Source organism: Mirounga leonina, unplaced genomic scaffold (assembly GCF_011800145.1).
Source record: "Mirounga leonina isolate KUSES-001 unplaced genomic scaffold, KU_Mleo_1.0 Mir_53, whole genome shotgun sequence".
In the NCBI taxonomy this organism is placed as follows: domain Eukaryota; kingdom Metazoa; phylum Chordata; class Mammalia; order Carnivora; family Phocidae; genus Mirounga; species Mirounga leonina.
Genome location: NW_023270807.1, coordinates 65,965,248 through 65,981,570, shown reverse-complemented (window position 1 = coordinate 65,981,570; position 16,323 = coordinate 65,965,248). Strand labels below are relative to the sequence as shown.

The following is a 16,323-nucleotide window of genomic DNA, read 5'->3' as shown; positions in this document are numbered from 1 at the left end:
AAGCTGTTGTCACAAAAATATTAAACTGAACATTAATGCAGTAGAGGCTCCACCACCCACATCCCTGTTTACTACTCGTGTCATGTTCTCTGTCACAGGAAATCGCTTGTAGGTTAGCTTCTTCCTGACTCTCCAATGCAAGGAGAAATTGCAGGTCTTACAAAAGATGTTTGATTACAAAAAGTCTTTGAGAGCAATGGGGAAAACTAAATCATCCTACCCAAATCCCTGGGCCAGTTGGGATGTGGTAGAGCTAGACCAGCTAACTTTTGAAGAAATGAACATCCACAAGGATAATGACATGATGAGTCTTTAAAAGAGTATGATTTGAATATCAAAGGATTAAGAGAGGCCTTTGGCTCTTGAATAATTTTGCAAAAATTAACTTTATGATTTGTGTTACAGAAGTCAAATGTGAAATACTCTTGTAGGAAAAATTCTAATCCTTTCATCACCCCCCCAACAAAAAAATCCATCATTTGATTCATTCTTTGTTTATTCCAAGAATGATCACATATCGCTATTATAGTCTACATTTTGTTAAAGATAAGCTTATTTTCAAAATAAAGTTACTTTCCCCAATTTTTAAAATTGTGGTAAAATACACATAACATAAAATTTACCATCTTAACCATTTTTAAGTATACATTTCAGTGATATTAAGTACATTCATATTGTTGTGCAACCATAGTCACTATCCATCTCCAGAACTCTTTTAATTTTGCAAAACTGGAACTCTATACCCATTAAACACTCTCATTTCCTCCTCCCCCCACCCCCTAGCATCCATATTCTACATTCTATTTCTATGATTTCCACTACACTATTTAACTCATATAAGTGGAATCATACAGTATTTTATCTTTTTGTGATTGGCTTATTTCACTTAGTATAATGTCCTTAAAGTTCATGCATGTTGTAGCATGTGTCAGAATTTCCTTCCTTTTTAAGGCTGAATAATAGTCCATTATCTGGATAGACCACATTTTGCTTGTCTATCCATCTGTCTGTGGATGCTTGCATTGCTTCCACATTTTAGCCATTGTGAATAATGCTGTTAAAAACATGAGTGTACAAGTATTTCTTTGAGGCCTCGTTTTCAATTATTTTGGATGTATATCCAAAGTGGGACTGCTGAATCTTATGGTAATTCTATTTTTAGTTTTTTGGGGGAATCCCCGTGCTGTTTCCCATAACAGCTGTATCATTTTATATTCCCACCAATAGTGCACAAGAGTTCCAGTTTCTCCATATCCTTGTCAACACTTGTTATTTTCTATTGTTGTTGTTGTTGTTGTTGTTTTTATAGTAGCCATCCTAATGGCTATGAGGTGGTATCTCAACGTGGTTTTGATTTGCATTTCCCTAATGGTTAGTGATGTTGAGCATCTTTTCGTGTGCTTATTGGCCATTCGTGTATCTTTTTGGAAAAATCCAAATTCTTTGCTCATTTTGAATTGGATTGTTTGCTTTGTTGTTGAGTTTCAGGAGTGTTCTATATATGCTGGATATTAATTTCTTATCAGATATATGATTTGTAAATATGTCATTCCACAAGGTGCCTTTTCACTCTGTTGGTAGTCTCCTTTGATGCACAGAAGTTTCTAATTTCCATGAAGCCCAGTTTGTTTATTTTCTCTTTTGTTGCTTGTTAAAATAAAGTTTCAATCAAATCTTTTTCTTCACATTAGATATCATTATTTTTTGCCCCCATTTAACAATTTAGGATTTAATAATAAGGACCTCTTATCTATAGGGTAATTGGAATGCATGTTTACAGTTACATTAACTGAGAAAGAAAGGCACATTACAGAGGAATCCTTACCTGAAGCAAAAGGCAGCACCTAACGTATATCATACATGTCCTCTCATCTGAGTCTGGCCGTTCAGGGTGGTGAGGGTGGGGGAAGGATGAAAAGAACCATTTAAAGAAGAAGGATGGATTGGATTAAATGCCATTTTCGAAATGTGGTAAGGGTTTCAGAAAACAATTTTGTCATTTTCTTTCTTGCCTATGTGTGATATGCAGAGAGATCAGACCCCTGAGCAGTTGTAAATGTGACCTTAAATCTGGACCACCCTCCCTGCTTTGTTTTTCAGTCTGGAAGTGGCTATCTCGTGGTGGTGTTTGTCTATGTGACGGAATTTATTGGCATGAAGTCTCGGACGTGGGCATGCATCCAGATGCATTCCTTTTTTGCCATTGGAACAATGGTGGTGGCTTTGACAGGCTACTTTGTCAGGACCTGGTGGACCTATCAGATAGTCCTCTCCACAGTGACTGTCCCCTTTGTCGTGTGCTGTTGGATACTCCCAGAGACACCTTTTTGGCTTCTCTCAGAGGGAAGATATGAAGAAGCACAAAGAGTAGTTGATACGATGGCCAAGTGGAATAGGGCAAGCTCCTGTAAACTGTCAGAACTTTTGTCACTAGATCTAAATGGTCCTGTCGGTAATGCACCCTTTGAAGTTAAGAAGCACAACCTATTAGATCTGTTTTATGACTGGAATGTTGGAACAAGGACATTTATTGTTTGGCTGATTTGGTTCACTGGGTGTTTGGGATTCTACTTCTTCTCCTTGAATTCTGTTAATTTAGGAGGCAATGAATATTTAAACCTCTTCCTCATGGGTAAGTAGTTAAATTATATTTAAGTACAGCAATGAGGTGATGTTTCCACCATGTTTTTCTTGTGTTTTTATTGTCTTTTCTCTACCAGGAACAATACTGCCAACTATATTATTACAGTCTCTTTTAGTGTTATTATGCTGGAACACAGGTATATATTTTCTTTTAAAACAATGCCAACAGTCAGAAGAATTTAGTTCCTCCTTCCTTTTCTGCCTCTGCTCCTTGCTTGCTTCCTTCCTGTAAGCCCACCCCCATCTCAGAACTCTCTTTGAGAGGTGATGTCTATAATATCTGGCTTGTACTCTTTTAGATCTCCTTCTATGCATTTTCATACATTTGTGCAGAGAAAGAGATCATTCTCTTTGTAGGTAACTATTGTTCTTTGTAAATGGCTTTCCTTTTAAAATTTAATACGTCTTGGAGATCTTCTGGTATCTTTCTACCTTCAAAAGCCCCTAATTTAGAAATTGCAGTCAGTAAGATCACTTAAATCCATGCAACTATAATTTCATTGTTGTGCTTCTTTCATTTTAGTGCCAGGTTAAAATGGCCCCAGATACTGACGTCTTGAGGCGTGACTCTGATGGCCAACGAAATTCACACAAAACATGAGAGATATATTAGAAATCTATATCTGTCCATCTAGTCTTAACTCCTGGTCATTTTCACAAAGGCTGACTGCATTTGCTATTATCCTCAGAAAAATCTTGCTCTTACATTTTTACACATAGATAGCATCCCTTCTCATTAAAGTGCTCTGATGTCACATCTGTTTTTATTATAGCTCAGCAGGAATTACCAGAGAAGTCATTTTAAGAAAAAATAAAACACCGTTATTCTCTTTTTGGGCAAACCAACAAGTTTGCAGAGTCCATCTTGGCTTCAAACCCATTCTAGATGTCAGTTTGAGAAATGATGTGGTCTTCCTACAACAGAGCAGGAGGTGACGGGAGGACCGAGTGGGGTGGGGTGTGACGTGGGGAAGCTTTGGGAAGTTGGAGTCTTAGATCTTTATGACATAGTTTCTTTGTTTTAATGAAGATATAAATTCTCAAGAAACTGGGACATCTCATAAATATAAAAATGTGTCTAAGATAAATATACATGGTTTTCTATTCCCTACTGTCTTGGATTTTTCATGTTATTCCCCTTCCCAGAAGTCTTCTTGCTGACAGGCGCTTCCAGTCAACATTTCTATGCTGTGACATTTTGGAACGAGGTTTTCTCTCCTGAGACGGGTTGGGGCTGGTGGGGATTTCAGCCCAGGTTTTGTGCCACTTTCAAGTGATAAATGCTTCAGCAGCTTCAAGACATACCCTTGGGGTTATGTGGGGGTAGGAGGGGAACTGGGTCTGGGTGATTGGAGATTCTATATTATAGAGTGAAGAAAGTAATGGCAGACTGTCCGAATCCAAAGAGGTGTGGGCCTCATTGCTTGCACCATTTCTATCCCATGCACAGTCACACCAAAAATTAGATGGGGTATCAGTATCCTGAAGCGACAACTCAAGAAAAACCAGCGTAGGATACTTTAAATGTCTCTACAGCCATTTCACAGTGGTTGCCCTGCTTGGCTAGACCCCAGGAAGTTGGTTGGTGGCCCAGCACCCAGTCCTGAGGCACGGAGGGAGGCAGTGGGGGAGGGAGTCTTCAAGAAAGGAGTTGTGCCCCCTGAAGACCTTGCTTCCAGTCCCTGAGGTGTCCCTTACTCATTCGGCTCAAAACATTTACTCTCCATTGTAAAGTGGGGACACGAAGCTGGGCTTACTCCCATGCGATTCTTTTGAGGGTCATGACCCTCGGCCTTGAAAAGTGCTTGATAAACTCTTAAAAATAAATACAATAACATAAAAAAAAGAGTAGAGTAAGAGATATATACCCTGATCTGGCCCGAAAGCATGGACCTTACCACTGCAGGGTCGGTGCAAGGGAGCATTTCCTTCAGAGCTGACTATTTTCCATGTTGATGAAAGGGAGCAAGACCAGCTCTCAAAGGCAGCTCGGAATGTTCTTTTTTGCCTTTGCCTGAGCCACTTTTTTTTGAGCAGCAGCAGCTGTGGACATTTCTGATGTACTGCTGAGAATGTTCACCGGGAGTATAGGTGTCTACCCCTACGATGTGTTCAGCAGCTGTGGGAGACAGAGAGGCAGACCAGTCTCTCCAGGTGCTTGCAGCATTCTGCAGCTGGATGGGCAAGGGCAGGTCTCTCCTGAGCAGTGGGGGCGGGGCGCACCCTGAGATTTAGGCAAGCTGCGGATGGGGGGAGAACTCCAGACTGAATTACATGGAAGATCTGGCCTGGTAGACCATGGCAGTTTCCTAAAGGAGATGGTTGGGGTTGCTCAGTTTGGCCAAAAGATCTTGCTTGCTTCCTGTTTGATTCTGGCTGGTAGACATAGAGCTTTTTGGCTCTGGATCTCACTTTGGTTTTTCAAGAGAAGGGCTTTTAAGTCAGTTATGGACTTGGAGATCCAGCTCTTTACTTTTGTGGTGGGGCAGGAAAAAGAGGCCCGAGGCAGTTTCTGTTCTGTAGGGGATTCATCTTAGATTTTTAGATGTTTACTTTTAGATTTAAAAATCCATCACGCATTATCATTAGTTTGTGTACTTAGCCGACAGTGAATTTTCTACTTCAGTTCCTAACTTTGAAGTTACTGATGTAGAATTTTCTCTCGTTCTGCCAAGTGCGAGAAACCAAAGATCAGAAATTATCAATGTCGTCAATGAATTTACTCATGTATTCATCCAACAGGCCTGTCTTCTGGGCCCCATGTGGTATACTGGGGAGCTCACAGCCTAGTGGGTGGCAAGATCCCCGGGACAGGTGATAAGTGCCAGGCGGATTGAGGGAGCGCTAGTGCATTAACAGGACACATCCTCTTCACCCCAGGGAGTTTATTTATTTATTTATTTATTAAGATTTTATTTATTTATTTGACAGAGAGAGACACAGCGAGAGCAGGAACACAAGCAGGGGGACTGGGAGAGGGAGAAGCAGGCTTCCCACAGAGCAGGGAGCCTGATGTGGGGCTCGAACCCAGGACGCTGGGACCATGACCTGAGCCGAAGGCAGACGCTTAATGACTGAGCCACCCAGTTGCCCCCCTCTCCACTCCAGGGAGTTTAAAAGGGGTCAGGCTTGTAAGGCAGGTGTTGTGTAGCTCTTAGGGGCTCCTGGAAGTGGGAAGAGGGCTGATCATTCCTTTCGGGTGATGGGTTAGAAGGCGAGGTCCCCTTGTGCGGTTGGCTGCCATGGCTTATAGAGAGCCCTTTTGCTCAATGACAGGTGCAGTGGAAATTCCTGCCTACGTCTTCATATGCTGGGGGATGGACAGTATAGGGAGAAGAAACATTCTGGCCTTCTCCCTTATCTCAGGAGCACTGCTCTGTGGTGTGGTTATGGTGATCCCCAAGGTGAGTTATTTTTATGTTTTACTGAAGACATGGTTAGTTAGTTATACTATGACAGTAAGGATGAAGATCAATTCAGACATATGGACAGAGTATATACATAATATTTTAAAATATTTTTTTTTAAAGATTTTATTTATTTATTTGAGACAGAGAGAATGAGAGAGAGAGAGCACATGAGAGGGGGGAGGGTCAGAGGGAGAAGCAGACTCCCCGCCGAGCAGGGAGCCCGATGCGGGACTCGATCCTGGGACTCCAGGATCATGACCTGAGCCGAAGGCAGTTGCTTAACCAACTGAGCCACCCAGGCACCCTAAAATATTTTTTTAAAAACTGTTCTTTCCCTGTGATGTAAGTAATACATGTTCATTTAAAAAAAAATTAAGGAAAAAAGCGTTTTCTCTTTTTAAAAAGCCCATAATCCCACTTCCCAGGGATGACCAATGTTGTATTTTGTAAACACAATGGTCCTGAATGAGGAAAGTTGATCATGTCTTCCAGTGATTATTATTATCTTAAACATTCATTCATTCAGCAAATATGTATCCAGAATCTGTTATGTGCCAGGTGTTGTCCTAAGTGCTGAAGACACACAGTGAATCAAGTTTCTATAAGTATGAAGAAAAACAAAACAGGATGAAGGATGGAGAATGTGTGTGTGTGTGTGTGTGTAACACATGTGTTTGTTTTATCCAGGGTGATGATCGAGGATGGTGTGCCTCTCAGAGAAGGTGACAGTTGATTAGAAACCTGAAGGAGGGAGGAAGCCAATAGAGACATCTGAAGGATACAATGAGTTTTATATTCAGGACTGTTTCCATTTAAATAGTCTTGTTTTTCATTGCAGTAGATTAGTTGTTTCCAATTTTGAGTATGCCTAAATCCCTCAAGGAGCTTGTTCTTAAAAATGCAGTTTCCTACTGAGAGATACTGCCATAAACTACTGAACCCACTTTCCCATTCCTATATTTTCCTATATTCCTATGTAACTCTTGCATCCAGAAGTGCGCCTCCTCTTTCTCCCCGCAAAATGTTATCAGAACCTGTGTTTTCATTCTTGATTTGGAAAATATGGTCACTCTAACAGTACTTTAAAATACTTTCTAAATTTTCTCTAGGATTATATAATTATTCAGTAATAGTATCTCACCATTTAGAGCAAGGCATGTTAAGTTTTGCATATTGTTTGAAATTTACTTTAACCAGTGACTTCTTTTTATAGTAATACTTCACTTAATTCTCAAGGTTGGCAAATCATATGTTTTATGTAACTGAGATTTCCAGCTGATTGATGCACAACTAATATGAATGCAGTAAAACTACTCAGGGCCAGGGGGGTTGCTGCCAATTTGAGGGAACTTCATCCATACCTCTTTTTGTTTGTTTTTAAAGTGGTTTACAGGTATACTAGTTGAGTTGATGGCAGCTGTCTCTGAAGCTAGCTGGTGAATATTTAGGGGAACCCCAGAGCGTTTGAGTTCGATAGTGGTTAAGCCCCTGTGATAATGGGGAAAACAGGAGAGTAGCTGATGGGGATTTCTAGAAACACGGCACTAACTCTTAACCACAAATTTCTTCCTTCTAATGAAGTTTCTCCCCAAATGGCAGTGTAAACACCCTTCAGTGTTTTTCAAGTTACATTAATTCATTCAACAAACACTGTCTACAACAGATACTGTCAACAGATTCATCCAACAAACACGCAGGAATCAGGATGACAAGGTGACATTGGTTGCTTTATTAGCGACATCATCGAGTCCCAGGGACTTCACATAATAGATATTTATTTCTTGCTCATAGAAAGTTTGATGTGGGTGTACCTGGTTGGTAGTGGTGGGAGTGGTGAGGGGGTGTTTGGCTCCACGGAGTCATTCAGGGGTTCAGGTTGACAAAGGGGCTGCCATCCTCAACACACGAGCCGCAGGGTCTCCTGGGTCTCCACATCCAGCGGGCAGACAGGAGAGGAGAGGGAAGATGGAATGCGGGAGGCCTGTGTGAGCCACAGCTGGACGTGGAGCACATCAGGGACAGCAGAAACTGAGTTGGAGTCGCAGAGAAGTATCACTGTTGAGGTGCATTAACAACAACAACAAAAATCTGTTTTAATAGCTCAGTTATCACTTTCCAATTATTTTCTGAAAATAATTTATAAGCTAGAGGATTACTGTCACAAAGGGCCCAATTTGTTTTTATGGCTCTTTGATTCATTCTGCCTGGATCAATTCCAGAAGGAGTGGGTCGATTACTACTGGAACCAGCACCATCTGGGCGTGTCTCACTTCATAGCAGTCTCTGCAAATGGCTTTTCTAATTGGATCATTTGACATCTCCAAGGCTGGAGGGGAGGCACAATTAAACTTTTCTCTAAATTTCAGGGAGATGAAAAGCTTTTACAGACTATGAGTAGAGATTACAAAATAAATTCAAACAGAGATAAAACTTTTCATTGTCCTGAACAATATTGGATAATTAGAAAGTTTTAAATAATAATTAAGATTTTATATTTTCTTTTAAAAATATTACTCATGATGGTCTATTTTGCGAACATATGGTTTTTCAGGATTACTTTGTTTGGACTGTGGTAGTGACTATGGCTGGAAAATTTGCCATAGGGGCATCGTTTGGCCTCATTTACCTTTATACGGCAGAGCTGTATCCAACCATGGTAAGGTAAGACTTACTTATTTTTCTTTTGTTTTCTTGTTATGTTTTGCTTACACGTCGTTTCATTATATTTGACCTTTGAGTAGAAATGCTTTCTTTCTGTAGCAGTTGCTGGAGCTCTGAGATATGGGAAAGTCACACGATGATGCTAATTCTGAATCTGAGGCTTTGTCTACACCCCATTAGCAAGGATATTAAAGAAATTGTTGTGAAATCACACTCTATAATCTCAAGTACAATTGACTTACACTGACTCTCCGTATGACTCAAGGCTAATTTTCTTAGGATGTGTCTCTTAATGTTCTGATGTCCGTTGTCTTAATTTTTAGGGCTTCCATGACAAAACACCAGAGGTTGGGTGGCTGAAACAGCAGAAATCTATTTTCTCACATATCTGGAGGCTAGAGGTCCAAGATCAAGGTGTTTGGCTGATTTGGTTTCTCCTGTGTGGGGCCTCTCTCCTTGGCTTAAAAAGAGATACTCATTCACATTAAAAGCACATTCTTTCCTTCTTACTAGACATTCCATAAGGCTACCTTATATAGCTTTTAAAGAAAAGCACATTAAGATACTGCTTGTCTTTAAAAAGTTGAAATAGAATGTTCCATAGATATAAATCTTTCATTCTTCCCCATTCCATCCATTCCCTACCGCAAACAAATTCCTGCTCTAGAAGACCAATGTTGTTCTCAATGTTAGACTGAATGAATATACATAAGGGCCTCATCTGCATAGCAAAGGAAGAATGGTTTATTTTTATTTTTATTTTTTTGGTCTTGAAGTGTCTTGAACGATCCGTATGCTTGTATATACCACTGTTTCACAGAATGTGGATGTAAGTCACAAGTGATTCTCGAAACTTTAGTGTAAAATTATTTTCCAGTATATTGGGCCGAGCTTCAGTTTTATTATGTTTCTTCTCCACTGGGAGTGTGGGCGGGGCTGCAGGCGGCCCCCCCCCCCCTGCGCACCTGGGCTCTGCTCGGCTTCGGATCCGGCTGCAGTCTTTTTTTCTTTTTCTTTTCCTTCTGGCTGCCGTGTTAATGCTCCTCCTGTTTGCAGGTCGCTGGCCGTGGGAAGTGGCAGCATGGTGAGCCGTGTGGGAAGCATCGTGGCCCCGTTCTGGGTTTCTCTCTCCAGCGCTTGGACCTTCCTACCACAGGTGTGAATCAGAGAACTGAGACAGCAGAGAGGCAGAGCAGCTAACTGCCTTCTGTCTTTGTACTTCTTGGAAGCCAGTTTATAATTCACTTATGGAGGTTTATGGGAACTTTTATTACCAGCTCCGTGGTCGGTAAGGAGGGCGGTGGTTGCTGTTTTGTGTTGGGCGATCGCCTTTGGCCTCTGGTGAGCCGTTAAGTGCAATTGTGTCTGCTGTGGGAGGACCTCTGGCCGCCCAGCTCCTGAAGCTGCGGAGGGAGAGCTCAGGTCTCCGTGGCCTCCCAGGCAGCTGGCCCATCCCGCCGTGGGCTCTGGGTTCCCACCATGTGCCTGCCGGTCAAGGTGAATTCTGGAGGCTGCCTGCTGCTTGGAGGATGGAGAGGTTTAGGGGTCTGGTCTCCAGCTTACCTGAGACTTGACAGGCACTTCATGGGGGAGGCTTCTGGTCAGGAGGAAGGTGGGAGATAGGCAGGGGTGGGGGCTTAGGGAAGCGGGCAAGGGTTGGGGGTGCTGGGAGACTTAGGGGAGAGCCCTGGATCTCCAGCCCTCTCCCGCTTCCTCCACGTGCCCTCTCCTGGACTTCTTTGCCACGCTGTCTCTAGGCTGTCCTCTTTCGTCTTCAGTGCTCCTCATTCTTTTTCTGGTTTTCTCTTAACTACACTCATTCTCTGAGAGCCATCCGGGCTGTCCTCCCCAGTCCCTGCATGGATAACCTCTTTTCCTTTCTGACTTCCGTTCCACGCTGCAAACCCATCCTTCCCCTGGTCTCATGGATACTCTCCTGGAGTATCTCACGACAGAGTCAGGTTTTCCCAGATAGGACTGGTCTGTGCCTTAACGCCCTTGTCCTCTGCCCCCCACTTTGGAATAGAAGTCAGCGGCCTGCAGCCTGACACTTGAGCATCTGCGTTTTATTTGCCCTGTTCTTCTATCCCCCCATCCTCCCCATCCATGACATCAAACCCTCACCTTCTTTCTCAAAACCGCCCCAGCTTGCTTGCTTCCAGTTCAATGGCCCCCACCTTCTGCCTCCCAGATCCTCTCCCTGCGCTTCCCCCGACCCCATCAGAAGACTTTGCCACACCACAGCTCTGGCCCGACTGCCACGTCACCTTCAGGGTAGAAGAAAATCCGAGCTCTGCTGGATATTGAAGTCCTTTCCAGATGGAACCCCTGCAGATCGCCCGTCTTCTTTCCTTTCCTCACCCACTTCCTTCTCCGCTGCACCGCCCTCCTCCTGTGCCTCATCCCCTCTGCAGAGAAGCCTTCTCCCAACTGCCCTTGCTAAACTTGCACGTATCTTGAAGACACAGAGCAAACCCCACTTCTCTGAGAAAGACACCCGGATCGCACGCCCCCACGTCTCCCTTCCACACTATCTGTGTAGCATTTCTCGTCTGCTGCTTTCCCAGCCCACGTGGAGCCACAGTCCGGCTTTATGGTCTGCACATGTGTCTTTGTCCCCCTAGTTAAGCTGTTGGACTCTGGCAGGACAGGGCACTTGGGATCCCAACTGCATCCGGCAAAGCATTTCCCTCTCTCTGTGTGCCGCTCATGTTATCACTTAATTGGTATTTTAAATCAAATAGACTGGCTTTTTAAAATTAGCTTTGTCTTCAGCAATATCATCAGCGAAATCATGGCTGTTATGCTAGTCGTATGTTTTTCTAAAGTAAAGTAACGAGATACTTTGTTCACCATGGAACAAAGCGTGTGGTGCTCTCTAAAAATCACCTTGCACACACAGGTGGTGTGCACCTACTCTTTGGGAATCATTGGCTTAGCCTGGATCTCTCTCACGTCCCAGTAACAGGCACTCGGTCAAGTTTGCTTAATTGCGGTGCTGGGATGCCAGCATCTCTCAGGGGCTGACTCTGAGGTTGAGAAATGATACGTGCTGTCTGGCCTGCACAGGGAAGAGTCCACCATCCTTTTTAGGGCATGGGCTTTTCTAGAAGCATCTTCTTTGTGCTCTTCATTAAATAAATAGGAGATAAAAGTGGAAAAGGCATTTTTGAAACCAATAAGCTGAAACACACAGAAGAAAATAGATAAATCTATAAAAGCAAACTGCTATATAAATACTAAAACAAAATAAAGATTTTGAAAAAAAAAAGACATCCATAATAGTCAATTAGGGGCTATGGGGTCAAAAGGGACTTTAAGTTTTATTTAACAGGTACTTAAATAGCACTTGTTATGCTAAACTACAAAAACTGGTCTTCATAGAATGCAGATTCATTTTACAGATGAGGAGACTGATGTGTAGAAAGTAATTAGTAGCCCAAGGTCACGGAGGTGACAGAACTTGGATTCAAACCCAAATACCATGCCTTTTACACAGGTTAAACAAACAGTACAAAAGGGAATGCAGAGAAATAAGGTCCTCCACCCTGACCCTGAGTGCCCCAGTCCCCTTTCCCCAAGACAACCTCTGTCAGCAGAGTCTTGTGTATATTTGCAGAGATACTCTGTGAATATCCTTCCTCTGGATGCAACAGATGTTGCTTGTTGTTTTTAATGAGTAAGAAAATAAATTATAAAATTTCTCATTAAGCTTATTTATGGGTGTCAAACTTCCTCAGGAGCCAATATTTTCATTCGGAGGAATGGAAATGCTGATCTAGGAGATAAGTTCGTGTTTTTTTCTTTCAAAAAGAAGCACGTGAAAATAAATCACTCATTCTGATGCTTTTATTATCGACCATTGTTTTTGAGTAATCTAAAAAACAAGCGGACACTAATGCCTATCAGTTTTGTATTCTTCAATGAGTTTGGCAAAGACTTACTGAGTGTTGTTTTTGAACTAACTCCTTGTTAGGTGCTATGGAGCAGGGATGAAAGAAACAGCCTCTGTCTTGAGAAACGTCCGTCCAGTGTGGTGGGGAAGGCGGAAGAGCAAACCATCCCAAGCCCCAGAGATGAGGGCTGTACATGGGGAATGTTAGGGTTCTGGGTTATAGGAGAGGGCTACCAACCCATGCTAGGGCCAGAGGGGAGGCTTCCTGGAGGAGGGGACCTTCAATCTATGTCTGGAAGGGCCAGTAAGAGTCGGCCAGAGGAGAAAGAGAGAAGGGAATTCAAGGCAGGGGGAACAGGAAGGCAAAGGCTTACAGGGAAAAAGGAACAGGGCCAGTTTGGGTTTGGGGTCCAGCTCATTGCTAACACCAGGGTGGGTTATGGAAGTCAGGAATCATCTAGAAAAACAGGCAGGGATGTCAAAGGAGGTCAGAAGGGAAACGCCTTCGTGCTAAGGGTGACTTAGAGACAACAGGGTGGAAAAGTCGCATCCACAGGACCTGGTGACCAGCTGGGTGTGCTGCAGGTAGGGAGTGGGGGGGGTGCGGTGCCAGAGCCATTCAGGAGGAGGGACAGGTTGACCTGGGGAAGGACAGTGCACTGGGATTGTGTGTGGTGAGTGGGAGGCCCCTGCCGCTCGGCCAACAGAGGCGTCTGGGAGGCAGCTGCCTCTCCGGGTCTGGAGCTCAGGGCACAGGAGTGGGTGTGGGAGTGGGTTTGTGAAGCGGTGAGGGGGGGTGAGCAGGCTCAAGGGCAGAGGAACAATGGCATTTTAGGTGTGATGGAAGGAGGGCCCAGGTGTGCAGCCAGGGAGGTGGGGATGTGACCAGGACCCCGCAGCAGGAGAGGAGGAGAGAACGGCGGGAGAGGACGGCAGCTAAGAAGGAATAGGCCAGGAAAGGGTGTGTTGGGTTTGGCAGCTAGGAGTCTGTGGCCTGGGAAGAGCAGCTTCTGTGGACGGCAGGAGAGGGCCTGCGGACGGGCCAGCAACTTGGGCGGCGTGGGCCGAGGCTGGGGGCCTCTCTGGCTTCTTTGAATGATAGGGTCACATTTATCAACTGCTTACCGTGTGGACAGGTACTGTTTTAAGTGCCTTAGATGGGTCTTTTAATTTAGTTCGTTCAACCATCCTTTGAGGCAGGTACTACTCCTATTTCCATTTTACAGATGAGAAAACTGAGGAGCAGGAAGTTTAAGTAACCGAGTTCACACAGGTAGCAGGAACAAGTTCCCAGGTGGAGTGGGCACGGTGATTATAAGAACTGTTATTTTTGCTGAAGGAAAGTAACTGGTAGAAAGGAAAAGGTCAAAAACATGTGAGGAGGAGGGAGGGCTGTTGATAGAGGAACACTTCCCCCCTCCCAACACCCCCCCCCCCCCCCACCGCCAGCCCTTGGAGGTGAGAAGCAGTGGGGTCTGGAGAGGGTGAAGGGGGAGCGAGAGGTGGGGAACGAGGGGTAGGGGCTTGTGAGGATGCTTGAGGGGGTGGAGGGAGCTGTCTGGGTGGCAGGAGACCAGGTCTTATGCTGAGAGAGAGGAGGGAGGTGGAGGGTGATGGGTTTGTGTCCTGCCTATCCTTCTCACTGCCAAGCCAAAAAGAAAAATCCAGTCCTGGTTTGGTCCTTCCAGTGATTCTAGTTCTGGTTTAGACTTATTCAGTGGGTAGACCTGCTACGTCTGGAAGCACCAGGAGAGGCCTTTAAGCGTCCTTTGGAATGTTGCTTTAAATTCTGTGATTGCTTCTAAGCTTGCTCAAGTATTTCTAAAAGTTAGGGTCATCAGAGTTCGGCAAAACAAAATAAAAACCCATCTTCCCGGGTCCCGTGTGTTACTGGGGCCTTGCATCAGGCCACCGAAGCACTGCGGGTGCTGCGGGTTTCTCCTTCTCCGAGGTTGTAAAAGCACCAAGTGTGTAGATCTGTCAGGAAAACCATGCCTTATTTTACTTTTATGGGCTCTTCCCAGGCAGTAATTTTGGCTGGAGGCATTTAAATTATGTAAGGATGGAACTCACTTTTATAGACTGTGTAGAGATTTAGTTCTAGAATCCACCCAGGATCTTCATAAGGATCAACTGAGGATAGATATGCAGACTTTAATTCTTAATGCGAATTGCTGTTTTTTAAATTGAGGTAAAATTGGGATAATGTGATTTGCATTTTTAAAGGCAAACACCTTGGTGCTAATCTAAAAGGTTGCCTTTTTGGTGTGAAAATTTGGAAAGTAAAGAAATACTGAATTTTTAAAGAAATCACATGGACCCTTACCCCCCAAAGTAGCAGTTAGTTTCCATTTGCCTTTGTTTGGTTCTCCCTAAATTCTGTAGGTTTTGGTTCATTGAAACATTCGTTTGTGCATTCATTCATTCATTTATTCATTCATTCATTCATCTGTGTCATCTGTTGATATTGATCATGTACCAATTTGGGGGGCAGGGAAAAGTTTGACTAAGATAGTCTCTGACCATGAAGTCCCAACCCCAAGTTTCAATTGCTGGGTTTCTCTGGGGTCTGGGAAGATGGGACAGGGACTTTTTTCTCTGCGCAGTTCCTAGGATGGTGCCTGCAAGAGCCCTGATCTAGACACCAACTGGGATTTACTGAGTAGGTCTCCATGGTGGTCAATGAATGGATTAACGAAGGGCAATCCTGCGGGACCGCATAAGGAACCAAGGTTCCCCGGGGAGTAAAAATGACAACTGTTGCATCCAATTTAATGTTATTGCCCTCTGAAAAAGTTCAGGAATTATTATTCTCTGAAGGATACGTTTCTTTCTCGATATGTCACTTATTATTGTTCTTTTAATTCTTTCTAGCTGCTGGTTGGGATTTTGGCCTTCATAAGTGGAGTGCTATCGCTAATGCTTCCAGAAACCATGGGGATGCCTCTGGCAACGACTTGGGAGGAGGCTGCCAAACAGGATACAGAAAAAGAGAGTTCAGGCAAATTATTTCCCACAACCAAAAATACTGTGTTGGAAAAAATGGAAGTCATTGACTCCGAGGTTTCTGGTCTTGGTGAATAAATGTGCTGTGTTTACTTTAATGACTTCATATTAGAGGAATATTATTCTCATCTCCTGAATGTCATTTGTATGTCTTTAAAAAAAAATTTTTTTTTAAAGATTTTATTTGAGAGAGAGAGAATGAGAGAGAGCACATGAGAGTGGGGAGGGTCAGAGGGAGAAGCAGACTCCCCGCCGAGCAGGGAGCCCGATGCGGGACTCGATCCTGGGACTCCAGGATCATGACCTGAGCCGAAGGCAGTCGCTCAACCAACTGAGCCACCCAGGCGCCCTTAAAATTTTTTTTTTTTGTAAGAAAATCTTAAAACAATTGTTTTGTAAAAGTAAAAGAAATAAAACCAAGATGAGAATTCTCATTTTTTTACACTGCTTTATTACTGCCATAAAAGATTTCTCCCTATGTGTTCTTAAATGTTACTGATTCTCAACCGTCCCCCTGCCTCCAGCCATACAGGCCCGAGAGAGTATCACACCCTCCCATCAGGACCAGGGTCCCCCTGCCCCCTGGGGACTGGGAAGAGAGGGCATGGGAGCTTTCAACAAAGCCCCTTGAAGATTCTATTTCTGATATTCCTTCTCCTCTTACGAGAATCATAGCTCTAAATTCAAATTTTATTCAGAAATGCCCGG

At 43.7% G+C, this 16,323-nt stretch overlaps 1 protein-coding gene across 1 annotated transcript in view; it reads left to right on the top strand.

Moving 5' to 3' along the window:
- SLC22A16 (solute carrier family 22 member 16) overlaps nt 1–15,708 on the top strand; it is a 39,054-nt gene extending 23,346 nt beyond the window's left edge. The window contains exons 4-8 of the mRNA XM_034991807.1: nt 2,101–2,632; nt 5,920–6,047; nt 8,605–8,714; nt 9,771–9,870; nt 15,484–15,708. Of these exons, the coding sequence (XP_034847698.1) occupies nt 2,101–2,632; nt 5,920–6,047; nt 8,605–8,714; nt 9,771–9,870; nt 15,484–15,693 (1,080 nt within the window). The 3' untranslated portion in view covers nt 15,694–15,708. The remainder of the gene's footprint in view (nt 1–2,100; nt 2,633–5,919; nt 6,048–8,604; nt 8,715–9,770; nt 9,871–15,483) is intronic.
- Nucleotides 15,709–16,323: the final 615 nt, after the last annotated feature.